Source organism: Pipistrellus hanaki (genome assembly GCF_964339955.1).
Source record: "Pipistrellus hanaki genome assembly, chromosome: 14".
NCBI lineage: Eukaryota > Metazoa > Chordata > Mammalia > Chiroptera > Vespertilionidae > Pipistrellus > Pipistrellus hanaki.
Window position 1 is genome coordinate 36,221,417 of NC_140516.1, and position 27,101 is coordinate 36,248,517.

General features: G+C 51.9%; 1 protein-coding gene across 2 annotated transcripts; it reads left to right on the plus strand.

Moving 5' to 3' along the window:
* GOLGA7B (golgin A7 family member B) lies at positions 1–26,857 on the plus strand. Of its 2 annotated transcripts, none has more exons than XM_084904115.1 (6): positions 1–36; positions 12,896–13,182; positions 20,205–20,330; positions 22,378–22,530; positions 22,612–22,713; positions 24,835–26,857. In XM_084904115.1, the coding sequence occupies exons 2-6, from the start codon at positions 13,171–13,173 to the stop codon at positions 24,946–24,948; spliced, it is 507 nt and encodes a 168-aa protein (XP_084760241.1). In that variant the 5' UTR covers positions 1–36; positions 12,896–13,170; the 3' UTR covers positions 24,949–26,857. The 2 variants fall into 2 exon arrangements, with proteins under 2 accessions (XP_084760241.1, XP_084760242.1); XM_084904116.1 differs by lacking the exon at positions 1–36 and adding an exon at positions 502–616.
* The last annotated feature ends 244 nt before the right edge of the window (positions 26,858–27,101 follow it).

Below are 27,101 nucleotides of genomic sequence, written 5' to 3' on the forward strand. Positions count from 1 at the left end.
TGGCGGAGGTGGCGAGCAGTACACACAGGAAGAGAGGTGGGAGCAGCCAGCGTGGGGTGCGGGGGTGGGAGCTGTCTTCTCGGGCTTGTCTGTCTGTCTGTCTGTCTGTCAGTCTGGTTTGGGAAGGTGAAGGGCAGTTGCACTGCCTGGCAAGGGACGTGCGGTAGTGGGTACCTGGCCAGGTCCTCCTTCCCCTGCCTGGCGTTCTCCCACCTGTCCCCGCCACAAGACTAGCCTGCCTGGGCTCACAAGCCGGCTGGGGGCTCAGGCCACGAGCAGGGGCATCAGGACAGCCCCACAGACCCCGCTGGCCCCAGCTCCCTGTCCCAGTCTTTCCACCGGGAGCTCTTGAGGGCTGTGGTGGGGCTGCAGAGCCCAGGTCATTTATAGCATCTCTGAGGGAACAGTCTCTGCTGGGCTGGGCACCTGACTCGCCCGAAAACACTTTATAAATAACCTGGAGGAGGGACGGGGGCTGTCCGCCCCGACCTCCACGCTCCGGGAGCGGGTGGCAGGCACCAAGGCCCGGCCAGGGCTTCCTGGACATCAGGGCACAGCTACCCGGCTCTGGCAGGGAGCCAGGTCGAGGGATGCTGGGACGGCCGACAACTACCTGGTAACTGGGGTTACAGTGGTCCTGGGGCCCCCGGAGTCCTCTTCTCAGCTATGATGTAGTCAGCATCCCTGCCTACGGGGTGGAGCAGGGGTCCTCAAACTTTTTAAAGTGGGGGCCAGATCACGGTCCCTCAGAGAGCTGGAGGGCCGGACTATATGAACTACTAATTTCTACTGTAACACCTTGGCTGCGCTCACTGCCCAAAAAACCTGGCGGGCAGGATCAGACTCCCCTGGGGGCTGCATGTGGCCCGCGGGCCGTAGTTTGAAGACCCTTGGGGTGGAGGGTGTATTGGGGGTTTCTGCTTGGGCAGACTAAGCCAGGAGGAGCTCAGCTTGTTGGGTGGCCCAGGATGAGTGCCTGCCCCTCTCTGAGTAAAAAGAGACGTTGAACTAGGGCAGTGGTCGGCAAACTGCAGCTCTGTTGACTATTGAGTTTGCCGACCACTGACCTAGACTCTCCAATAATTACGGGCTATTGTTCCTTGTGATTAAGCCCCTATCCCAGTGGTCAGCAAACTCATTAGTCAACAGAGCGGCAAACCGTGGCTCGTGAGCCGCATGTGGCTCTGGAGCCGCAGTTTGCCGACCACTGAACTAGGGAGTGCTGAGTGCCAGAAGCCAATTCTAGCATATCATCATTACAAGAGTTCCATCAAAAGGATGGAACTTGGGAGGCTCAACAAGGGTGAGCCCCATAGGTAGTTTACATGTTGGAAATGGCTAAATGGCACTTCCCCAACACCTGAACGGGATTGTTAACTGCCAGACAGCTGAGGGCATTTTATTGCCTCCTATAGGACCTTTCAGTCCGAAAGCCGATGCTCTATCCACTGAGCCAAACCGGTTTCAGCAGGGGGTCCCCTTTTGGATTCTGGCGCGTTATAGTGTGGATGCGGGCCTCGCCATCCCACATCACCAAGGGCTGTGTGCTGGGGGGAGGAGAACAGGAGGAGGAGGAGTGACCCCCCACTGTGTACTCCACAAGGAGAATCACTCGCTCCTTGCTTAGGACCAGGAGACCAGGGAGCCTGCCGGCCAGTGGCAGCCACGGAGGCCGGGTCTGCAGGGTGTGCTTGGATCGGGCCTGAGGTGTGTCCCCAAGGAATCCACCTTCCAGAGGACTTTGCTTCCTTGGACTTCTGTGATGAATTCTCCAGGGTCCTGGGCCTCCATCTGCCATCTTTTCTTCTTCTTTTTTTTAAAAAAATAAATATTTTATTGATTTTTTGCAGAGAGGAAGAGAGAGGGATAGAGAGTTAGAAACATTGATGAGAGAGAGAATCATTGACCAGCTGCCTCCTGCACACCCCTACTGGGGATGTGCCCACAACCAAGGTACATGTCCTTGACCAGAATCAAACCTGGGACCTTTCAGTCTGCAGGCCAATGCTCTATCCACTGAGCCAAACCAGTTTTGGCTGCCATCTTCTCTTCTTGCATTGACTTCTTCTCACCATCGACTACCCTTGCTGAACACCTGCTATGGACTAGGAGTCACACATGGCTGTTTCCAGAGGTTATTTTATTTACTCCTCACAAAAAATCCTTCAACTTAGGTATTATCATCCCAACTTTACCAATGTGGAACCTAGGCTCTACTAGGTTAATTAACTTGCCCAAGGGCATTCCATTAGTAAGTGACTCTCTGGGATTTGATCGGAGGTGTCTGACTTCAACTGCACCATCTTGCCCAAGGCTAGACAGTGTTGGTCCATTTCTACTAGCTCCCAAGGTCAAGTGACCCATTCTTATGGTATTAACTATTCCTTTTATAAAGAGACCTCCCAGATCTTAACTTAGAGTCTAGCAGTCCTTTTTATCCCTAAAAAATCATGTAAGTAAAAATCCCTTTACTTCTGGCATCTATAGAGTTCCTAGTCTGCCTTTGTGATTTCTGACCAGGGCGTCTCCCAGCCACGAGATGGATGGGCAGTCCTGCATCCTCTTTGTCTTCCCCTGCCCTTCCTCATCTCCTGTGCTCAGTTAAAAGCAGCAGCCTGTGGCGATTCTATTTAAAATGTCTCAAGTCTGTTCCTTTGCCCTCATTACTAGGCAGTGACCTGTGCCTCCCATCCCACTACCTGGACGAGCACAGTAGCTTTTCTTCCTGCTTCAGCCCCTCCCCTCTAACCCATCCCAGGATGCTCCCAGGTGACCCATTCCAGTACACTGCTTTCCTTGTGCCCTCACTGTTCTGGCTCCTTTGCAGGCCCCCGTTGCCTCTCTTTAATGGCTTTTCATTATCTCACTCCAGCCTGGTTTCTCTATAGAGTAGTTCAACTCAGCCAGCATGGCCTGCTATTTCAGATACACCGTCCTTACCTTCCAACTGCCCATGTGTCCATTCCTGCCTGTCAGCCTCTGAGTATCAAGCACCTCATCTTTCAGAAACTCCCTCTGGTCCCTTGGGCCAGGGGAAGACTCTGTTACCAGACCATTGGGACCTCTCCCTTCTCCACTTTCCCTCAATACTCATTGTCTCTATGGGTCACGGGGGCACCTGTTAGTTGTTCATTGTGTCATGTTTTATGTGAGTTTCCCCAAAAAGACTGAAAAGTCCTTTAGGAATGGGGCCATGTCTCTCCTTGCCGGAGGCTCAAGGTTGGAGAACTGAATGGACTCATTCCCTTTCCTGTAAATACACCCACTTTCCTGTACAAATATTAATTGAACACCTGCTATTTTCCAGAAACTAGTCTGAGCACTAAGAATGCAGTTAAGGAGACATACTTCCTGCCTTTGAGGGGCTTAGCCTATATAATAAAAGGCTAATATAAAAATTGTCCCCTCGACTCCGAGTTCAACTAGGGGGGTGGGGCCGGCCAACCTCCCCTCCTTCAGGCCAGCCCCACCTCCTATCAGCTCTGCCCCCCTCCCAACCCCCGGGGCAGGATGGCTGGACTCCACCCGTGCATGAATTTGTGCTCTGGGCCTCTAGTGTTCTAATAAGGGAAGACAGACAAATAAATTTTAGAAAATATGATTATTTTATAGGGCACACATAGGGTGCTCATAAAAGGGACTCCTAACCACAACTAACAGGCCAGGGAAGGCTTCGCCAAGGAAGCAAATCTTATTATTTTATTTTTTACAAGTCTCAACTTTTATTATAGTTTCAACAAATAATAACATTTTAACAAATATAATCAGAATAAACAAAATATAGGGGAAAAAGAAAAACTGTGTACTTACTCAAGGAAGTAAATTTTACATTGGTATCTGAAGAAAGTTATCCAGGTGACGAGGAGGGAAGAACATCACAGACAGAGCATGTATGAAGGAAAGCTAGAAAGTTAAACAGAGCATTGGAGACACAGAAGTCCAATGTGGCTGTGGCTGGCGTGGGGGGTGTGAGGGAGAGAGGTGGTGAGGAGAGCCTGGGAAGGTAATGGGCTGGATCTCTGGAACAATAGGAGTCCCGGGGGTGTGGCCTTGGTGAAGAGGGAGCTATATGCTCTAGCTTTAAGGAAGAAAGCTATAGGTATAGGGAGGCAGCAGGGGGCCCAGAAGCAGGACTAGACGACCCAGCAGCAGGGAATGGTGAAGTAGCTCACAGAACTTGGAAGACTATGGAAACGTTCCAGTCCTGGAACCTGCCCTGTGACCTTGCCAGTGGTCAGGAATTTCCAAAGCTCTATAGGAGGTGACCACTCAGAGCACGGTAAGGTAAAGGCCCTAAGAAGGGCGCCTACAAAGCCTTGTGTCGGGAATGGGATGGTTCAAGAAAGGGTTCTGGGGACTGATGGGCTGTGAGATGCCTCTGGAAGGTGGGCAGGCTCAGGATGGCATTCTCTCCTTCCCACCAGTGCCCAGTGCCCATGGCTGAGGCTTTGGCCAATGGCCTCTGGCTCTCATGGTGGCTGCTATCCCTGGAGGAAGCTCCTGGGCCCCTCTTTCCACAGCAGGAGCTGTCCTTAAGAGAGGGGGATTGATAAAGGCAATTTTCTCAACATTAATTTCCTTCCCAGCTATGTTCCTTCCCAGGCAATTGGACCAACTTGTTCGAGGCCAGTAAGTCTGAACTGAGGTCTTTATTAGAGTGCCTCTCCCATTGTCCAGAAAAATGGTGTGTCTTCTATAAAATAAATATTTTTTATTTATATACGTTCCTTCCCATAGAACAAATCAAATGTAAAATGGTTGGTTTTAACACCACTCAAAGGAACCCTGCTTCTTTCTCTCCCTTTTTCCAGAGAGTTTTGCTTTAATTCAACCAATATTTATTGAGCCAGACATTATTCTAGACATTTGGGATTCATCAGTGAACATAGCAAAGCTCCCTGCCTGAGCTTCCAATGTAGCAGGCAAGACAAGCGGGAGACATGATAAGTGACATTGTTTGTTATAGGAGAAGAACAAGAAGGGGAAGTAAACAGAGAAGTTTGCTTTTCCCACGAGCCAGCCTACTTCAGGTGGAAGAAGAATGGGATGGATGAGAGGGAAGGAAGAACTAGGAAGGGCTGCTGTCTTTCTTTATAAGCCCTTGGTTCTGCTTGGAATTTCAAACTAATTTCATGTGTTACTTGGACAAAAATCAAACGGTGCTGCAAACTATATGGGGAGGGGAGGGTTGCAGGGTGAGCTCCGTTCTTCTCTGTCCTTACAGAAAACAGGACAAGGTTTCTAAAGTTAAAAAGTCAAGAAATAGAACTACACACACATCATTAGCAATGCAAAGAAAACTACCGGGAGGATTTAAAGCAGAAACAGCCAACCAGGTGAAAAGGCATTTCTCCCAGGGGAAAAATGACTAAAGGTAGGAAGGCGTAGGTTAGAGGAGGCAGGGGACTCTTGTGTTTTATTGTGAGCCTTGTAGTATGTTTCTAAAATCACAGGCATGCATTACTTTGATGATTAAACCAAAACACATTCTTCTGAACCCTAGAAAGCCCATGGGGGGAGTGTCATGGGGCTTTTGTAGGGAGTGAGGGGGCAGTAGAGCAGGTAAGTTCTGCCTCCCTCCATCCAAATCCACTTTCTTTGATTTGTTTTATATATCTGACTTTCATGCAAGGTTTTGTTTGAACAAAGGGTTCTGCAGGTGAAATTGGTTTGAACTCCAGGCTCCCTCTTGGCTCTCATAATGAATGATGCTTTATAAGCATCTGTTACCCTCTGTGCCCAAGCCTATATATACTTTCTCAAAGAATTTCCACCATTTAATCAGCAGCCGTGGGGTTCCCGCCCAGTTGGCTATGGTTTGACGTGACGGGTGTGTTTGTGCCAGTCTGTGTGGTATGGAAGTGAGAGCCTGACGTCAATCATTTGACGACTGTTACTCCGGAGCCACGGTTAGAACATGGCCTGTGCCTTTGGGTGCTCTCCCTGGCACCCAGCACAGTGGCTGTTGGAATGACAGGTAGGTTTTTGGCTACGAGTCCCCTGTTGTCATCCCAGTATCTGCAGTTTCTCCTGGGGTGGCTGCAATTTCTTATAGAAACTTGCCTCACACTTCACTTCCTCTGGGGCGGGGAGGGGGGGTGGGGGTGGGATGGGGGGGAGGGAGAAAGGGAGAGAGGGAGGGAGAGAGGGAGGGAGGGAGAGAGAGAGACAGACTATGAATAAAGTTAAGAAAGGGAAACTTAGTCACCTCCTAGTGATTCCCCTTCCAGACATGTGTCATGGTCTGCTGCTCTGATACTGTTTTTCAGCATGGGTTCCCTTCATTTATGTTTCTGGGGCCTTTGTAATCACCCCTAAATCATCCCTATTGCTGCCCGGCAGCTGCTTTCTTGAGTTTGAGGTTCCAGAGGTTCTGCATTTCCAGGCAATTTTCATGCCTTCTTGGCTACACACACCTGTTTCTTTTTCTGCTGTCTGTCTGGGTATATAACACTAGACCTTGAAGTTCAAGCTCAAATGCCAGGCAGTAGTAAAACCTTTTCAGAAAAGAATCCCAACTCTGAGGTAACTATTTCCACCTCAGCACGTACCGCAGAACCTGGGCATCGCTCCATTATACTGTGTTATCCTTGGGGAGTTGGAAACATCCCATGGCCATCTTTCTGACTGGCACACAGTAGGTGCTCACTGAGCTGGAAGCATGCCTGCTGATCTTTTCTGTGTGTTAGGAAATCTTGCTGGGCCTGAAAGAAATGTCACTGTGGGAAGATCTCCAGCAAGTCATCTCCATAAATCTTTTCCTGGTTTCCTCTTGAAAGGCCAGATTTGGAAAAGTCAGGTAACATCCAGACAAAGCTCCCCCTGCTTGGAGGGATCCTGTCTAGGGAGGGACCCTTATTGCCACCGTTTTACAGATGAGAGAGAACTGAGGCTCAGAGAGATGGAGACTTGTATTAACATGGTGAATAGCAGAGCGGGAGGTTGCAACCCATGTCATCTGACTCCAGAGACACTGTTTCCCACCATACACTTCCTTCTAGTCCCCGCAATGTGCTCTGGGATGATAGCACATAACCTTCCAGACCACAGTTTCCCCCTCAAGCATGCATGTAATTGTTTTCCTTCCAGACCCAAGGGCTGAGAACGTTCCTGGCTCCCTGCTTTTTCTTCATTTTCCTGAGATTTGCTGGATCTCTTCCTGTCTTCTCTGCAGTTTGCAGAAGCTCATTTTTTCTCTCATCTCTTTCTAGATACCATGATTTCCAAATCCTTCCCTTGGTTTCTTCCTCTGGCTGTGGCCCTTTTTCTGGGGTGGTGGTGGTGGTGGTGGAGACTTTCCAAGGCAGCCATAGATTGGGAATGATAACGGTGAATTCATTAGTGGGTCTTCTTTGATGTTACTTGGTAGGCCAGCTCATTGATTTATGACAAAAACATCAAAGAGCTAGGCTCTCGAGCAGGACTGGTTGGTCCCAAGGCGGTTGAGTAATAATGATTAGTCAGATTAAATCTCAACATTTCCTCCTGCCTAAAAAGTTCTAGTCCCAGTGACTGGAGTGTGGGAACAGCCCATCCAGCAGCATCCCACCGCAGCCCTGAGTCAGCACAGTGTGAAACCCCAAATGTGGGCCTTGCTGCATGGCCTCTACTTTGATGCCTCCAAGCCTTGAGGTCTGTTGAGATCGTTATAACAGCCCTGGAGGCAATGTGGTGGTAAAAAGCTGAGGCTGTTAAAGTCTCTCTCCAGTCAGGGGAGCTGGATATTAAAAGGAATCATCATCCTTTTGTTTGTTTTTGTTAATCCTTACTCGAGGGTATCTTCCACTGCTGTTAGGAGAGAGTGGGAGGGAGGGGGAGAGACAGCGAGCAACCTCAGGGTAAGAGAGACACATCTCCCACACGTGGAGCCTGCAACTGAGAACCTGGGACCCTTCTGGACAAGGGCTGATGCTCCACCCACTGAGCCAAACTGACTGGGGAGGGTTACTCAACCTTGTGTGCATCATCTCAAGGTTCTCTCTAGAGTCTTAGGCTTGTCATTTCAATGAGAAGCAGGAGGACTCTCTTTGGGTGACACAGGAAAGGGCCAGGGCATGCCTGGCACAGAGCAAACTTTCCATATATGATGGCTGAATGTACTTACTGATGAAGGTCATGAGGCATGGAGTCTCTGACTAGTTGAAGTGGAGGAAAAAGTAGAGCTGAAGCCTTTGCTTATACTACACAACATCCTAACTCACATCTCTGGCTGTTTATTCTGCTTCTACCATGAAGGGAACATTGTCTGTGCTCCTCTACAAAGCTATCCCATTCTTGTTTGCCCGGATTCCATTACCTGCTGACTTATTAAGGGCTTGATTCTGCAATTAACCTTCTCTTTCTGAACCGCCTGTGTTTCCCTCTATACTACAGGTAGATTATTCCTATCAGCATACAAACAAGCTCTGAGGTCTCCCATCTTAAAAGAGCCTGCCTTGCTTCTACTTCTCCCTCAAGCCGCCATGCTACTCCTTGCTCCTTTTACAGCAAGCACAATGCCTCTGAAGTGTTGTCTGCACTCTCAGTATTTCTGCATCCTCTTCTTCATTTTACCTCTTCTTCAAACCTGCCTTAATTAGGATCTCATCCTCTTTTCCCACTAAAACGGCTCTTACCAAGCTCACCAGTGACCTTGTTGCTGCTGTAGTCAGAAAAGGGGCCACATACTAAACTGGACAAGCTCAGGGAAAGCCACGTGGCAGCCTTACAAACTCAGAGGTGGAAAGGAACCACATTGTGTGGTCGGAATGTAAAACTCCCTAATGAAGAGCAGGTCATGGTGGGTGTGTAGTCTCACCGTCCTAGGCCTGTAGCTTTCTTGACAGAGGTCAGTCTTTGTTTTTGAAATTGTCACTTGTCTTTGTGCATCTAAGATAACATACCTTCGAAATGTCAGAGTAATTGTCTTTTCCAGACCCCTCAAAGTCACAGCACAAGATAACAAGAGAGCACAGTGTTATCTTGTGGCCCCATACCATCTCTCTGTGCTATAAAGGTTAACCATCCTGTGCCCACCAGTGGAAAAGAAGTATGTGTCTCTCCACTTTGCTTTTTATCCAGTCTCAGAGACTCCCCTGCTTTGCTTTCTCCCGCCTCCTTACTCTACCACCAATGAATTCCATGTAATCCTTCTTAAGTTTCGTCTTTTGATTTTATGTATAAAATAAGCTGCAAAACTGCCATTCTCCAGAGCACTTTTTCCTATTCAGTTGAAATTTTGTTTCCCTGCAATTGCCATCAAATAAACCCTTGTAAGACTTTTTCTTAAAAGGGCATTCAATGGTCATTTCTCAGTCCTCGTCTTATTCTACACATGAGCACCACTCTGCACAGCTGGTCAGCCTCTGTTACCAGGTGTCTTGCTTGGCTCCAGGACATTGTCTTCTCCTACCTCACCGGCCACTCCTCTCAGTCTCCCTTTGTCTATCCAACCTATAAGTAACAAAGTGCCCAGGATCATTCTTGGACAAATTTCCTAGCTATACCCCCTCTTTAGATGATCTCATTGAGTCCCATGGTTTTAAATATCATTCACATACTGATGATGCCTAAAGTTATATTTCCAATCCTCTACCTCTCCCCTGAACCTCAACTGCCTACTCTACTTAGATGTATAGCATGCATATCCAACTTCAAACCCAAATCAGCTAAACATCCAAAACTCTGTGTTCTCCATCCTTACTCAGCCTTTTGTCTTCCTTGCTCACATTTTCAGTGGCTCAGGTTTCAAAACTTGGAATCATTATTGACTCTCTTTTATACAACACCCCCATTCTATCCACAGATCCTGTCAGCATTTCATTCAAATTATATCTAGAGTATGGTTGCTTCTCACCACCTCCACCCTAGTCTAAGCCACCCCCATATCTGGCCTGGATGATGCTATCAGTCTCCTAATTGGTCTCATTGCTTCCATCCTTGCCTTCCCCAACACTAGTATCCAGAGTAATCTTTTAAGAAACTGCAATTAGATAAGGCCTTGCCTCCACTTTAAATCTTCTAAGGCTTGCCACCTCACTTGCTGAGTGAAATCTCAAGACCTTATCAGGGCCGACAAGACCCTTAAGACCTGGTTTCAGCTACCTTTGTGATCTCAGCTCCCACCTCTTCTCCCCTTTCCCACACACCAGTCTAGATACTGGTTTCCCTGATATTCTTTGAAGATGCAGCTAAACCCATTCCTGCCTCAGGGCCCTGGCACTCTGTCCTCTAGTCCTGATCACTCTTCCCTCTGGATCTGCATGGTAAGTTCTCTCACTTCCTTCAGGCCTCACCAAATTTCACCTTCTCAAAAAAAGCTGTGCCTTTTCTTTCTAAAGAACCTCTCCTCTGTCATACACATACTCTCCCTCATTACTATGCTTTATTTTTCTTCCTACCAATGATCATACTTGGACATATTTTATACTATTTGCTAATGTGTTATTGTTAACCACATTAATAAGTAAGTTCAAACGAACAGAGTCTTTGTGCATTTAGCCATTGTTGTATTCCAAGCTCCTAGAAGAGTGTCTGATGTATAGTAAGTGTCCGACAAACCTATGTTGAATGAATGGACTAACTGAATAAACTCATCTAGGTCTCATCATCAGATGAAGAGCGTGGTTTCCAGACATTGTCTAATTAATATGATCAAAATCAAGTGTGAGGAACCAGGAGTGTTATACGTAGAGATTATCAGATTATGCATTTATTTAGTACCAGTGACCACCATGGGATTCCCAGTTATTTTCAGGTTGTTCCTTGATGTTAACTCATTTGTCAAATTCTAAGGTAGAACAAAACACCTGCCTGTAACTACATGGGCATGTCCTCGGGGACTCAGTGTGTTCACCTGTGAAATAGGCAGTTGGAGCTGTGGTTACTGCTTGGCTAGTTTATGGTCTACAAGATGCTGGAGGGAGGCAGTACCCCCACACAGACCCTGGAGCTTGACTGCCCATCTTTGAATCTTGCCTCCATTGCTCACAAGCCACATCACTTTGGGCAACTTACTCAGTCGCCTCCTTTGTAAAGTGGGAATAAGAAAAGAATATTAAGTCACTTAATTATTTATTGTTAAATAATTAATAATTCAATAATTTTAATTCAAATAACAATGGTGAGGATTACATATATGGTAATACATGTAAAGTACATAGCATATGGCCTGCCACATAGTAAGTGCTCAATATATGTTAGCTATTAAAAATGAAAAGTTCTGGGGGAAGTTTTGAGGGGATCATTTCTATTAATGTGTTTTAGGAGCAATAAGCTAGGTCGGCAAACTCATTAGTCAACAGAGCCAAATATCAACAGTACAACGATTGAAATTTCTTTTGAGAGCCAAATTTTTAAAACTGAAACTTCTTCTAACACCACTTCTTCAAAATAGACTCGCCCAGGCTGTGATATTTTGTGGAAGAGCCACACTCAAGGGGCCAAAGAGCTGCATGTGGCTCTCGAGCCGCAGTTTGCCGACCGCGGAGCTAGGATATTAGATGACACGAAATTTTTAAAGGTGTGTTAGTAATGTTGTGATTGTGTAGGAGACCGCCCTTATTCTTAGACACGTGGTGAAGTACTTAGTTAAGTATAAAGCCTCCTAATGCCAGTCACTTTCTAGTGGCTTGTACCTCCATGTTTCTGACCTTGTCTATTGAGCACATATGTTGCGATGTTAACTATTCACGCTAGATAGATAGTATAGCTTATCGTATTTTTCTTTCAGCTTTCCTGTATGTTTGAAAATTTCACAAAACACAAGGTTGGAGGGAGAAATAAAACCACTAGAGGTAGTCTTGCGAAGTCCCACACGTTTTGCAGAAATACTCTCAGATGGGAAGCATGTGCCTCAGGTCACACAGCTGCTGAGGCCCCAGTCAGAGCCCAGCTCTCCCGGCGGCCTCTCTCTCCTGTATTTGCTGCACTTGACCCTCAGGCAGCAGCAAGCAGCAGAGGAACGCGCCCAGCTCCCCCTCAAAGGGACAAGGAGTAGTATGGGTGGGTGAAAGGCACCTGTGTCGGTGTTTCCTTTTTGTTCATTAAGCCAGAAGGTCATCTGGGTAAAAAGTGTGATGTCGAAAATGCAAAGGCAACCCCGGAACCGGACCTGCCATCCTTGGAGAGTGGGCCCACCAGTTTGGCACCGCCAGCTTGTGGTTCTGAGTGGCGGGTGTCTGTGTGTGTGTGTGTGTGTGTGTGTGTGTGTGTGTGTGTGTGTGTTGTAAACTCTGGGAGTACAGAGGCCAGAGAAAAGAGGGTCGGGGTCGGGGCCAGGGCCTGGAAGAGTGGCAGGAACAGTCTGGCTTCAATGCTGGAGCTCCTTGAAAAAAGGGACCAGGGTGTCAGGGGAGGAAACTCGGGAACGTATTTAAAGAAAAGAAATGACTCTCTGCGGCCTGCAATATCCTCGGCTAGCGAATAGGTTTCAAGGCAGCGAACAGGAGAGAAAGGGGGGAAGGCGGAGGAGAGTCCAGGAAAGGAACCGGAAAGGAAGAAGAAAAATATACGGGAGAGGCAGCCTGGACCGCAGGGGGGAGGGCTGGAGAGGAAACGGAGCCGCGGGCGAACGAGCCGAGGACCCTTAGCCTCTGCCAGTGGAGTGTCTTGCCCCAGAACTGTCCTGCCTCTCGCTCCTCTGTGTCTGCGGGTGGGTCCCGGGAGGCCAGAGCGAGCGCAGAGCTCCGGGCGCTTTGCTGGGGGGAAGGGCAGGAGGGGCGGAGCCTCCGCGCCGGGGCGGGAGCCGAGCCGCTGGCCGCGGGCGGGACTCCTCTCCGGCGGGCGGGCGGGCGCCGGAGCCTGGGGGCCGCCGCTTCCCCCTCCCGCTCGGCGGAGGCGCCTGCCCCCTCCTCCCCGCGCCGTCCCCACTCGCACCCCCGCCGCTGTCAAACCCAAACCCTGCGGTTGCCTGCAGGAGCGGCAGCAGCCGGCAGGCCGGCGAGGAATAGCCCGGGGCGCGGCCTCACCTCGCCTCGCCCGCATCAGCACCGCGGACAGCACCGCGGCCGGACCCAGGAGCCCGCGGGGCCCCCTGCCCACCGGCGCCCGGGACCCCGGCGCCGCATCAGCACCACGGACAGCGCCCAGGACCCCATTTCACAGCCGCCGCCAGCCCACCTGCGGACGGCGCCGCGGACAGCCGCCTTGGCCAACCCCTCAGTGGGCTCGAGCGGTCAGCACCCCCGGAACATGGCCACCGAGGTAGGGGGGCCAGCACGTGGCAGTGCCCGGCCGCTGCGGGAACAGATCCCCTCTAGGGGCGTCTGGGCGGGAAAGGAGGCGGGGGTGGGGCGGGAGGGTATGGGGTGAGGAGGTGGGGTGAGGTGGTTTCCAGGGTCGGTGGGGGCGGAAGGGGTGGATGGTGCAGTGGCAGAGGGGTAGAGCAGAGCTCAGCTCCCCTGGCTTGTCCATCTGCCCCATTTGAGTGCTGGAGCTATCCGTGCCACTTGTTGGCACTAGCGCCAGCCAGGGCTGCTCCAGCACTTCTGTTGGGGTTTCCCCTTCCCCTCCACTGCAAGCTTCCCTACCCTAAGGGTTGGAAATGAGCCTAGGAGAGGGAATGCGGCTGGGTGCTGTTGCTATGCGGTGCAGCGATTCAGCTGCTGAGCCAGAAAAACCTGGCGAAGGCATGGCAGACCTACCTCCACATCAGCATTTCCTTCAGGGGCCAGAGGGAGACAAGGGATCTCCAAGCCAAGACCCCAAATGGTTGGTTTGAATGAGCTGCCCTGGCTTGCGTTTATCCTCCACACTGGAGTTTCCTGTGCCTGGGTGTCCACATTTCTCCTGTGTCTGATGGGAGGAGCGTGTCTTCCTCGAGGTGTGCCTATAGGGGTGTTACTTTCAAGAGACTTGAAAGTTGAACCAAGAGACCTGTTGGCCGAGAGCCGAGGTCAGAATCTATGTGCAATGCTTAAGAGGCCAGGAAGGACCTCTTCTGCCCCCTCCTTTCATCAGGGAAACGGGGCTCTTTATGTTCCCACTTAGTAAGTGGGGAAGGTAAGCCATAGAGAAGGGGAGGGTCTGCTTGAAACTACTCACACAGCATGTCAGCTGTAGAGCTAAAAGTTTCCTTTCTTCGGATTTTTGGAGTGGAACCCAGGACACCCGGTTCCGATGTGGACTTCTTTTGTGGTGTTTTCCCATTTCTGACACAGCTGGGACCTGAGCCATGGGGACAGCAGAAGCTTTTGAATGGCTTAGTGCTGCGCCTCCGGGCATCCTGGTGAGCAGCGTGACATCAATACGAAGTGTCATTGTTATTCTGCTGGTGTCTCCACCACAGAACCAGTGCCGTTCGTTGCTCAGCATCACTCCGGTTTCTGACCTGGCTCAGGCTTTGACTTGGCTCAGGCTTCGCTAGAGGAGCTTGCCCCCAGGACCCCGGGAGGGCTAGCCTGGAGCAGGCCCCATGGAGCTTGGTTTCTAGGGCGGAGGGATGCAGGATGCTCAGAAAGTACCACAGACCCCGGGGAGAGCAGGAAGAACAAGGAGAAATGGCCAAGGAGAAATGGCCAAGGAGCAGGTCACCTTCCAGACAGGGCTGTCAGACTGCAGTGGAGGCTGCAGGTGTTAGGCAGGAAGGAAACGTCAGCCACACAGGCACCATTGGGCCAGAGGCGTGGGCAGAGGAGGCAGCTGCATCTGTGATGCCATCTGACAGGATTCCAAGAGGCCCACCTGCCGCAGCATAGCTTCCTCTCGGGTCTACGCTTCCCAGACTCCAAACAGCAGGCTCACCTCTCGAGGTCGAGGCTCTGTTTCCAAGAGGCTGCTGTGAGGCATGTGTGATTCTCCCCATCACACTTCTTGAATCTAGCGCTTCTCCTGGGTTCAAAGCACTATCACATGCGTGCTTTCCTTTGAGTCTTAGGGCAACCCTGTGAAGTGGGCAAGGATGGTGTTATTATTCCCAATTAACTGGATGAGACAGTGGAGATGCAGCAGCTTGCCTGGTCCCTGTGAAGGAGCCAAGGAAGGCATAATTATCTCATTTTACAGATGATGCAACTGGGGAGCTGAGACTTATTCAAAAAAAATATGGCTAAAAATCAGCAGGGCCAGGACTAGAACTTGAGTCTTCTGCCTCCCTGGCCAGGGAGCATTTGGCTGTATCCAGGTGTCTCAGTTGGCCAGCCTTATTGCCCAATAGAGAGGTGGGCACTAGAGGGTCTCGACATGAAGCTTTGAAGGAGTTCCAGAATGGCGGGCGTGTGGGAACTGGTCTGGCTGGGCCAGCTTGAGGGCAGAGAGGGACAGAGGAATGCTCACAAGGGAGGGGGAGCGGAGGGCAAACATTGCTCATTGCCAGGCTTTGCGTTGGGTGGACTCTGATGGAGCACCGAGGAAGGAAGCCTTCGCCCTGCCAAGGCACAGGACGTGCACATCATCCGGGCTGCGGAGTGAGTCATCCTCCCCAGGCTGTTTTTAACGTGCGGAATGAGGGACGATCACCAGGAAAAACCTGTTGGGAGAAGGAGACCTCATGCCAACCTCCTGTGGCCATTCCCTTAGGATTCTGAAGGGGGGTCCTTAGCTCCAGCAGAAGGTGCTTTGAGGGGAGGAGAAGGGAAAGAGAGAGGGAGGGAGGAAAAGAGAGAGAGGGAGGGAGGAGACAGTGAGGATGAGCAATAAGAGAGAGGCTTAAGAAAGATGGGCTGTCCCAGGATCCCTGGATAAGGAAGGCATGGAAACAGGACCCTTTTGCTCCCTTATTTCTGTTTAAGAGTCAGCTTCACGGGAGGGGTGTGTATAAGGAACACAGAGGAGGGAGAAGCCTCCTGAGTGGTACACTGACCTCATTTGAAAACTGAGCCTATATCCTGAGCGACAAATCTCTGTGTATGTGTGTCACTGGGAGCAGGGACTACTGCCCAGGTGGCCAAGGCAGCTAGGAAATGCCTGGCTGAAAGGGGCTTCTTCAAGAGGTGGAGTTTGGCTCCTGGGAGACTTTAAAATGTGTCCAAGGTTTGATCTCGGAGGCACACATTGATGACCAGCAGACAATGGGCTGGGCTTGGGCTCTGAGATGCAGGGAGGCCTTGTGCCCAGGTTTCCATCCTGAGGCCCCACTTGGCTGCCTGTGACTCATGGTCCTCACTCCCCCACAGCCTGGCCAGGGAGCATGATGTTGGCTCATCAGCTGCATTTCCTGATTCCTGAGTCGAGTCTCAAAAGCATCCTCAGAATTAGCTGTTTTTAATGAGGATAGAGATATGAGCCAGAAGGGGCCTCCAGTGTGTCTAGGGCAGCCCAGGCCTGGGAGTGCTTATCTGTACTCTGTGCTTGCTCCTCTCCATCTCCAACAGGTTAACTCTATTGAGAACAGTGATGGGAGAGGGGAGGGTTGAGGAAGATAAGAAGTTGATAAGATGCCCAGGTGTCTGGGTCAGTGTCCAGGGGGACCGCCCAGGGGAGACACAGCAGCTGTGATCCCCGGGAGAGGTGGGTGCATGTTCTGGAACCCTCTAGTGGGGTTTCAGAGCTTCATGATCTTGGCTAAAAACCCTGGCCAGCCTCCTGAAAGCTGGCAAGTGGCTGGACAGCTGGCTCTTGCTCTGGTCCCAGGACCCCCTGCCATGGAATGGTGCTGGTTCACAGGTGTGCCTTATTTGGTCTGCTCAGTGCGTATAAATGTAAAACATTTATCTGAAATATTTAAAAAATCATGCTATTTGATGTTAAGGATATCTGGATTTATGGCTTTTCTTTAAAAGGCAGAATCACAGCCCAGGCACACCTCACATCAGGTGAGACCGGAGGACTTGAGTTCTCTAATTAGCCACAGTCCCCACCTGGCCCCCTTACATGCTTAGTCCCTGTAAACTTTTGCATTCATAATCCCTGACGAGGCATCTAGAATGTCAGAGCTGGAAGGGGCTTTAATGACTACCTAAAGTTCCAATCTCGTCAGTTTCCAGTTGAAGAAGTGGAGGCCTGGAGAAGGCAAGAATTTCTAGATTCACGTGGCCAGGACGAGCACCTGGTTTCCTGCCCCTAGACCAGTGGCCCATCTTTCCGTCAGAGCTTTTTGGTATTTCACAACTGAGCCACCGGGAGGGCCAGGAGAGACAGCCTTGCCTTGAATCCTGCTCTTCACCAACTATAGATGAGTTGGGGATGTGTGTGCTTTAAGTTGATCTTGGAAATGAAGGCTCTTCCATATAAAGTGTATCCGATACTGTCCTCTAGCAACTCCTCAAGACCCCACAAACACTGTCCAGGGAGGGGAGGGGATCCCTGGTCCCCCAAAGCCAGGACAGTGTCCAGAAGCTCAGGATATTGTTAGGGCTAGAAATGGTCTTGGCCTTTCCCACTATGGCAACTTTGAGAACCTGTGGGTAAAAGCCAAGAGTAAATGGGACTGCCTTATGTAAGGTAGCACCCTAAAATCTTAATGGCGTGATACAATGAAGGTTTATTTCCCATCAGGTGTTCCTGATCAGCAGGCAGGTGGATCTCCTCTAGGCTTGGATTCAGGGACTCGAGCTTTTTCCAACTGTGGCCCCACCATCTTCATTTCCACATGAGTCTCCCTGGGTTTCTATGGAAGGGGAGAGATCTCAGAGGAGTGGCTGGTCTTTATGAGCCAAGCCTATAAATGACATTTATCACTTCCACTCACATTTCATTCAGGCCCATGGCCACACCTAACTACAATAGCTGCAAGGGAGGCTGGGACCTAATCTAGCCCTGTGCCGGGGAGGTAGAAGAGGTGGCTGTGGTAGAAGAACAGCTAGCCAGACCTTGGAGACACATACCGGCCTGCTAGCTCACAGGGCACATGTGTGAATTCAGACAAAGGAGGATGTTGGAGGGGAGGAAGCTGAGTCCATGTCAGAATGGCTGAAGCACTGGCATTTCCTTTTCTTTGCATTTTCGCCACATTCTTCTGGAATTGGACCCACTTTAGTCAACCTTCCAAGTAGCCCCCGACCCCAGTCATGCCCACTTCTTGTGCACCACTCACAAAGCTGCCAGAATGATCCTTCCGGGGAGGGGAATCCATCCTCAAGATGGACTGGCTCGTGTCAGTGGGTTAGGAAAAAGGCCACCACCCTTTTCCTTAAAAAAATAAAAAAATATAAAACCTTAGCTTGACACAATGATGAGTAACTTATTTATATAAGCAAAGCATTCTTTATTTTTCCAAGTCATCATAGGATCCTAGTAGATGTCAAGGAGACATCTCAATGGAAACCTTGATTAGAGGAATCAAGAACTATTAAGAATAGAGGAGTATGGGGCTGGCTTTAGCTCAGCGGTTCCTTCCAGTACAAGAATAGAGGAGTATGTATACGTTATTTAATCTAATCCCAATCCTTTGGGATCACATCTCTTAGGCAGAACAAGGCTCACCTGGAGTTAGAAAGGTCTCAAATAGTGATCATTCTCTGATTTGTACCTTTCCAGGACCTTGATCTACCAATTATCTGCTCCAGCTACCATATTGACCATCTTTTTCACGTTACTTATTCTTCCCACAGCTTTTAAGCAACTCTTTTTCTTCTTAAAATCCTCCCCTTCAAAAACCCCTCTAGTAGTTTTTTTTAAAAATCTAATTCTCCTCGATATTATTCCTAGTGTTCTTGTCTGATTTGCAAATCAACTCCATACTTGCTGAAATCTGCCTCCAGTGCAGTCTTCTCATTGGAGTAGACTACCTTCTCTGCTATCTTCATTACTTTGCAAGCTTCTCCCTCTGTCTGGGTTGCCTCTTCCTCCTAATAATCTCCCCCCCCCCCCACCCCTGCCCCTGCCACTGGTAACTCCAGCCTTCCTTAATGACTCAACAGGATTCCAGGAAGCCTTTCTGAGCCTGTGCTTCTGGGAAAGAGGCTATTTCTCCGTAGCATTTATCACAGTTGACTTCATTATATATTTACCTGTCTCCCTCCCTGAAGCTCACAGACTGTCTTCTGCTCGGCATCCCTGGAGCCTGGCAATAGTGAGGACTCAATAAAGGAAAGCCGAGTGACTGAATGGACTCGCTTTAATTACACTGGATGAACTGGTTGTGTGTGCACTCTGCCTGTGGGGCCCGGTCTCCACGTGGCTCTAATGGCTGGCATATTTCACCCAGTGGGTTGCTTGTCTGGAACGTTGGATGAGAGGCTGGAAGTGGAAGAAAGGGGCCCTGTTCTTTGAGTTGAGTCCACTTCCCACAAATGCTAGTCTGTGTCGATGCCGAGTCTGCAGGTGTGGACAGGGGACAGAAGTCACCCCCTCCTTCCTACCAGGGCAAGGAATTGCTTCTATTTCTGGCTGCAGCCCCCTTTCTCCACAGTTTTCTCTGGGGCCTGGGGCATTTGTGGGACTCTCCTTTCCTAAGGTGAGAGTGCTGGGCCTGAAAACCATTCCTGGTGCTCTCCTACCCAGGCCATCACATGACTTGGCCTGAACCTGAATCTCCCTGAGTTCAAGGCACATCAGGTACCCCCCCCCCCCCCCCCCCCCCCGCCTCTCTCCCAGACCTGCTGTAAGCGCCAATTAGAGTTTGACATTCCAACCTTGTTCAGTACTGGGGTCCCTGAGCCAAGGCCTGGCAAGTTGTGACCATTTGATGCTTGCTGAATGAATGAATGGAAGTATGGAGGCCTCATTAGGTGTGTGTGTGTGTGTGTGTGTGTGTGTGTGTGTGTGTGTGTGTGTGTGATTTGGGCCAGCCACCAGGAAGTCTTTCCCTCTGGTTAAAATTTGTTTCTGGCTCTCTTGATGGTTCCAGAACCCCTTGTTTTGGCTCTGCTTCAGGCTTTTTCTAGATTTTCCTGGGCTTGTTCAGGGCATCTCCTGGGCGTGAACTCTATAGTCCTGCTTCCCCGTGACCTTCCTGGAGCACATGTAGGGTAAGGTGACCAGACATCCCGCTTTTTGTAGGACGGTCCTGATTTTTAACAATTTGTCCCGCATCCCAAGGCGTTTTAAAAAAGTCCTGATTTAAAAAAAAAAAAATTGGGACCTTTTAAAAATGCCTCGGGACGCAGGGAAAAAAAAAAAAAATCGGGACTTTTTAAAACGCCTCCAGATGCAGGACAAATTGTTAAAAATTGGGACTGTCCCGCCAAAAGCCGGACGTCTGGTCGCCTAAGTGTAGAGGCCAACTGGTCCCAGTTTCCCAGAAACGTTCCTGAATTTAGCGCTGAAAGACCCACACCCCCAGACGCCCCCCATCTGGGACAGACCTGGAGGGATGGTCACTGGACGGTCTCCTCTCGCCTGCGCAGGTGCACAACCTGCAGGAGCTGCGGCGGAGCGCGTCCCTGGCCACCAAGATCTTCATCCAGAGGGACTACAGCGACGGCACCATCTGCCAGTTCCAGACCAAGTTCCCCCCGGAGCTGGACGGCCGGGTAAGGACGTCTGCTTCTAAGCTGGGGACACAGGCCGGGGTGGGCCTGAGGGGCTTAGTCATGTGTATTTTTCCCCCCCAGGATAAAAGTAGTGTATGATACATCACTGATTCAGCCACTTCACACGGAAGAATTAAAAAACAAAAAACATTCTTAACACGGTCGTGCTGTTGCCTCATTGAAAGCCGGCACTGAAGGAGCCTCAGTTTCCAGTCCGGCAGCTCCCGCAGTTCAGTAGCAGGGGAGCTGCCTGGAGAGCTTGTTAAATGGAAACTCCCCAGACCTGGTGGGTGGTACCAGGTGTCCTCAGAGAGGCCGGCTCCGTGTTTTGGACTGGGTTCAGGAATCTCCACTGTTTAGCAGCAGTTCTCACCCACATTAGTATTTTCTGGGGAGCCCTGAAGGATCCTGAAAGCCCTGAAGGATCCTGTTCCCCACAGCCCTCCCTGCAGACTCAGCTTCTGTGTGTCTCAGGGACCTCCGGCCCCTGGCCTGGCATCAGCTCTTTCGGCGGAGTTTTGCTCCTGGTTCTGGTGGGGAGAGGGGTGCGTAGCCTCCATCCCAGGCTGCTTCAAATGCTCTGGGTTTGGGGGAGGGCAGAGGGCAGACCTGTACCCTTTCATTCAGCAGCCAGGCAGATCTAAACGGGTTTGGGGAGGTGGGACAGGCCTGGCTTTTGCTGATCCGCTAACGAGCTCACAAGTACTGGAAAAATAAGGGGTGGGCAAGCTGGATAGAGGGAGCTAGAGATAGGGAACTGTCAGGGGTGGCCTGTGGGATAAGGTGAGGCCTGAGGGAAGTAAGGGAGGAGGGGGCAGGGAACAGGGCAGGGGACAGTGGGGTCTGGTGGAGGAGGTTTGCGGCGGCAAACAGCAGCATGGTGGCCAGTGCGGCTGGTGTAGGGCCGGCGTGAGGGGCAGAGTGGGAGATGTGCTCAGCGGGGCCCAGGGTCAGGCCGTGGAGGACTTCCTGGGTCCCGCTTGGAAAGAGACGGAAGGCTTGGGAAGCTCTTGCTCAGAGCTGTCCTGGCGGGCTGGGAGCAAGGAAACCAGTTCGGGGGCTGGAGCGTCAAGCAGTGCTCCCCGTGGAAGCGGATGACAGTCCCGCTTCTCTGATAGGAGGAAGTGTGAGGGTTAAGTGGAAGAATGCATTAGAAAAGCCGGGCCCAGGGGGAGTGCTGAGTGAATGTTAGCTGAGATGATTACCGATGAGGGTGGGCCAGCTTCCCCATGGTCCAAACACACGGGACGGTCGTGTTCTGCGTGAACCCTTGTCTAGGAGAAAGTGCCCCTTCCTGGGAAGACACGTCTGAGGTCTCACCCAATGCTCTTGTGCCGTTGGAGTCCCTTCCAAACATGGGAGCCCCTACCAATGAGGTCCTGAGCGCTCACAGCCACCAGAACAGGGGTGGGGGGTGACAAAGTCACTGAATTCCTGCCTAAAGCATTCACATTTAGGATATTGTAGGAGCTTCCTGTTTCCAAGGGAAGCCAAGTAGGATGAAAAAAAAATTCTTTCTTTATTTGTTTGTTTTAAATACTATTTATTTATTTATTTATTCTGATTTCAGGGAGGAAGGGAGAGGGAGAGATAGAAACATCAATGATGAGAGAGAATCATTGATTGGCTGCGTCCTGCACGCCCCCTACTGAGAATCGAGTCTGTAACCAGGGCTTGTACCCTTGACCAGAATCGAACCTGGGACCCTTCTGTCTGCAGACCGACACTCTGTCCATTGAGACAAAGTAGCTAGGGCCCAAGTAGTATTTTTATTCCCATTTTACAGATGTGGAAACAGGCTAGAGTGGTTAGATCCTTAGTCCAACGTCACATAGCTAGCTGACAGCCAGGTCTGAACCCCAGCTCTCCTGACGCCCAGTCCAGTGCTCTTTCTGCTCCTTCACCGGCGCCTGCAGCCCCTTGGTCTTGCCTGGGTGCTGCCCCCACCCCTGGTGTGGTCCTACCACTACCCCCATGTCAGCCGGTGACTGCTCACACCCCAGGGAGGCTGACGTCGGCCTGGCCCTCTGACCCTCTCTCCCTCCAGATTGAGCGGCAGCTCTTCGAGGAGACCATAAAGACCCTCAACAGCTTCTACGCAGAGGCGGAGAAGATCGGGGGCAGCTCCTACCTGGAGGGCTGCCTGGCCTGCGCCACGGCCTACTTCATCTTCCTCTGCATGGAGACCCACTACGAGAAGGTGCTCCCTCCCGGCCACCCTGCACCCCCTTCCTGGGGCTCCCTGCCCCACTTCATCCTCAACCGGCCCCTCTTCTTGCAGGTTCTCAAGAAGATCTCGCGCTACATCCTAGAGCAGAATGAGAAGATCTTTGCCCCTCGAGGCCTCCTGCTCACGGACCCCGTTGAGCGTGGGATGAGGGTTGTATCCTTCCTGTCTGTTTTGAGTGTGTGTGTGTGTGTGTGTGTGTGTGTGTGTATGAGGGGCAGAGGGCTGCCAGTCAGTAGGGTCTGGGGTGAGGCTACCAGGAAATGGGACCACCCTAGGGTTTTTAGGGTGCCCTACATGACTGGTCACCAACCCTCTCCCTTCACCATAAGTTATCCATGCTGTTTGTGAAGTTCAGGGTTTGCTTTTATGTATTGAGCTGCATTTACTCAGTGCTTAGTGCATGCCAGGTGGCAGAGTAAGTGCTCTGAAACTATGGGTCCATGTGATTCTCACAACACCCCTATAATGTGGGTAACATTATGTCACTGGCTCATGGATTTGAGCCCAGGCCCAGTCTTAACTGCAAAGCTGTACTGCCCCTCAGGGAATATGCAAATAGCCACCTATATTTACATGTTTACAATCTATCTATATAAAAGGCTAATATGCTAAGTGTCCCTCTCCCTGCCTGACTGGTTGCTATGATGCACACTGACCACCAGGGGGCAGCCGCTCAATGCAGAAGCTGCCGAGCTGCACTGACTTGGCAGTGGCGGTTCTCTGGGTGATGTACCCCGCAACAGAGAGGAGGGAGCCTGATTCCTCACGGGGCCACACAATTCTACCTTTGGCCGTGGGTTATGTTGTTGCTGAGGCACCGTCGGCCCCAAATCTGGTGTACTGCACACTTTTGTTTGAGTTCCACACCCTGTATGACACACACTCCGAGACCCCTCGGGGGATGTTAGAGAGCCGGTTTTGGCCCAATCCCCCATAAGCCAGGCTGAGGAACCCCACCTCTTGGGGAGACCCCGCTCACTCTGCAAACGCTGGGGTGAGATCATGGAAGGTTGGCTTCAGGGTGTGTATGGCCCGTCTCACCCAGTCCCGCCCCACTGGCCACCTTTTAATTAATTTTCCTTTCAATGTGCACGAATCCATGCACGGGGTCACTAGTATCATATAAACCTCCTTAATTCCCCATGGGAGGTCCTGTTGTCCCCCTTTCACAGATGAGAAAAACGAGGCCGTGGTGGCTGGCCAAGGGGTGGTTATAGGTTTGCTCACTCCACCTGGTCTAGTGTGCACACTTCCCTCCCCAGTCAGCAGCAGCAAGAATAGAATGGTTAAAAAACAAATTTTAATAGAAAATTGAGCAAAGAAAATGCAAGTACCAGAGTCTCACGTTTACAAAGCCCAGCGAGAGGCGCTTGTTATTACTGAGCCTGTACTATGTGTCAGGTACCAGCACATTTTATCTCATTTAAGCCTCACAACAACCCCAAGATTCTATTATTATACCCATTTTACAGACATGAAAACGGACAGGCAACAAGTGACTGGTTTAGAGTGAGAGGTGGAATTTGAACTCAGGACACCAAAGACCTTGCACATCCTATCTAATAGAGAGGGGATATGCTAATTGATCCTCATGCCATCACAAAAGATGGCGGCACCCTCAGTCAGTAAGGGGGGGATATACTAATTGACTGCCCCAACCTCAAAGGTGGTGGCACCCACAGCCAATAGGGAGGGGAATATGCTAATTAACTGCCCCATCCTCAAAGATGACAGCACTCACAGCCACAAGATGGCAGTGCCCAGTCCCTTCAGCCCTGCCTGGGCGCCTGCCCTCAGAGTCCCCCAGTCCTCTCAGCTCCCCAGCCACCCAGGGAAGCCCGAGGCTTATGTTGCCGGCAGTGGCAGCAGCAGAGGTGTGATGGGGCATCACCTTTCCCTGATCATCGGGTTGCCTCCTGCCCCTGAGGGCTCCCAAATTGTGAGAGGGGCAGGCTGGGCTAGGGAATTTTCATGCACCGGGCCTCTAATCCTGTATAATAACACCACTTCCCTGGCATGTGTTGTCCTGGGATTCAGTGATTAGATACTAGAAAGTGAGCTCCTGGGCCTTTGTGCGCCCTCAAGTGCCTGGCCCCGCCAGTCTCCATAACTGAGCTGAGTGTGCAGGTGGGCCTTGGGGTCTAGCTCCCCAGGCCTCAGGTTCTTACTGTCTAGGAAGCAGGACCAGCTGTGCCTCCTGCTCCCCAGCTGGCCTCCATCAAAGGCTCCCGCCTCCCTGCTGGCAGCCGGCAGCCCTCCTTAACGCGGCCCCAGATCGAGATCTCCATCTACGAGGACCGGTGCAGCAGCGGCAGCTCCAGCAGCGGCAGCAGCAGCAGCGGCAGCGGCAGCAGCAGCGGCGGGGGCGGAGGGGCGGGGTCCCGGTGACTGGCCGAGACTCCCTGCAGGGAGGTGTACGGCCGGACCCAGGGCCTTGCAGACCTGCGGCGGCTGCGCTACCAGAGCACCCGCTTCTGAGTCCGTCTGTGGGCCCACCTGCTGCTCGGGCGGGCAGGCAGGCGGGCGGGTGGGGGACTGGCCAGTGTTGGCCGCAGGCCATCCGCCGCGCACCTTGCCGTGGCCCTGGGAAGGACGGTCCTCCTCCTGACCTGGCTCTTCCCCATAAGGCTGGTCCGGGTCACACGGAGGCTGGGGTGGGGACAACACAATCTGGACAACCCACTTCTTCTGCAGCAGCTCTCTTAATACCCCGAGAGGGCCCGGGCGTGTAACACAGAGAATCCCCGTCCTGCATGATTCCTCGCCCCACGTCCCACGTCCCCAGGATACCCTCCCCTGGGGGCCCTGCGCCCCGTGGCTGACTCCCCGTGTCTGTGCTTCCTGATGTCACGCCGGGCCTCTGCCTGTCTGTGATCCTGCCTCCACCTGCCTTGAGGCCTGGGGAGATGGGAGTGGTCAGACCACAGGCGCTGCCGTGGTGGAGAGCTAGCTGTTCAGTTAGTTCCCTTCTGAACGCCTTCAGACCTGGGGCTCCCTGTCCCCCACCAAAGCCTGAGGCCACGCTGGCCTTGCCAAGAAGCATCCAGCTCCCCGGACTCTGTGGGCAGCCGGGTCTGGGACACAGCGGGGCTCTGGAGGTGATGTGGGGTCCAGGGAAGGCTCCATGGAGAGATGCAGGCTTGGGGGCTCGAACCGCCAGAACCGAAGCCAGCTTCCTGAGGTTAGAACCCGCACGTATGTGAGCATGAGTGGGGGCACATGTAGGATGAATGTGAGTGCACTCTATGCTTGAATGCATGTGTGTGTAGGTGTGTGACTGCATGTGAGCGCACCTATGTGTGAGTGTGCCCACATGTGAGTGCACGTGTGTGTGAGTGTGCCCGCATGTGAGTGCATGTGTGTGTGAGAGTGCACTGTACGTTCCCCCTGCTGCGAGGCAGATGACTGCCCCTCTCTGCATCCTGTCTTACCTTCCAGTGTGACGGTCTGTGGCTACTGCTCTGCATGGGCCCAGAGCCCCTTGTAATACACGCCTGTAAATACACGCCCTCGAGCCCCTTGCCCCTGCCCCTGCCCCTGCCCTGTGGCTGCCAGCTTGGCTCTTCTTCCAGGCCTTTTCCCTACCTGCAAGGTTCTCCTTACCACCGGATGCCTCTGTGTACATGCTAGCAGAAGAGAATTTGGGGTTCCAGGAGAGCAGAGCCCCCCTGGGGCCTTCCGTGCCCCGTCCCAGCCCCCATGACAAGGCAGCAGGGCCACAGACCCTGCACGCTCAGCCCGCCCACGCTCCAGGATTCTCTGAGGCTCAGTGAGACCTCCTCGGACATTCAGAGGAGCCGGCTGCCTGCAGGGGAAAAGGCAAACCTCTTTCTGGAGAGGAAAGAGGGACGTCCAGCCCTATGTCCCTGCTGCGAAGGCTCAGGGTGCCCGAGGGAGGAGGCTGCCTGTCCGGGTGCCCTGCAGGTGGACCCTGGAGGCTGCCTGCCCCGGTGGCAGGAGGTGCTGGGAGGGGAGAGGAGAGACCAGCCACCGCAGGCAGCTTTCTGAAACCGGGGAGGGGCCTGGTTTCCTTGGACACAGGAGCAACCCTCAGGCCCAGAGGGTTAGGGAGGGTGTCCCAGCTCCTGAGCCCAAGTGGGTTCTGATCCAGAGTCACCTGAGAGGGCTGCAGTCCAGTGGGCTCCTCCCTGACCCGGGCCCCGGCCTGAGCCCACCCCAGCCCACTGTGTGACTGGGCCTTGCTCTCACCTGTGTCTCTCCATGGGATGGCTGGGCACAGGTGATGCGGTGGCCTTTTGTTATTTCTTTTTCCAATAAAAGAACTTGCTGAGCTTGAGGCTCTGTGCTGCTTCTCTCCTTGCTGTGAGGGAGGACACTTCTCTGCCCCAGGATCGCAGGGAGGGGAGGGGAGGTGCCTGCTCACCGCACGCCGAGCAGGTGGGCTGAGTGGCCTGACGCTGCAGGATGGACCCTGTCTCCTTACGCTTGTGGTCTAGTGTGTGTGTGTGTGTGTGTGTGTGTGGGGGGGTTTACACTCCAGATCCCCTAATCTGTAGTTCATATGGGGCACTGCAGTCTCA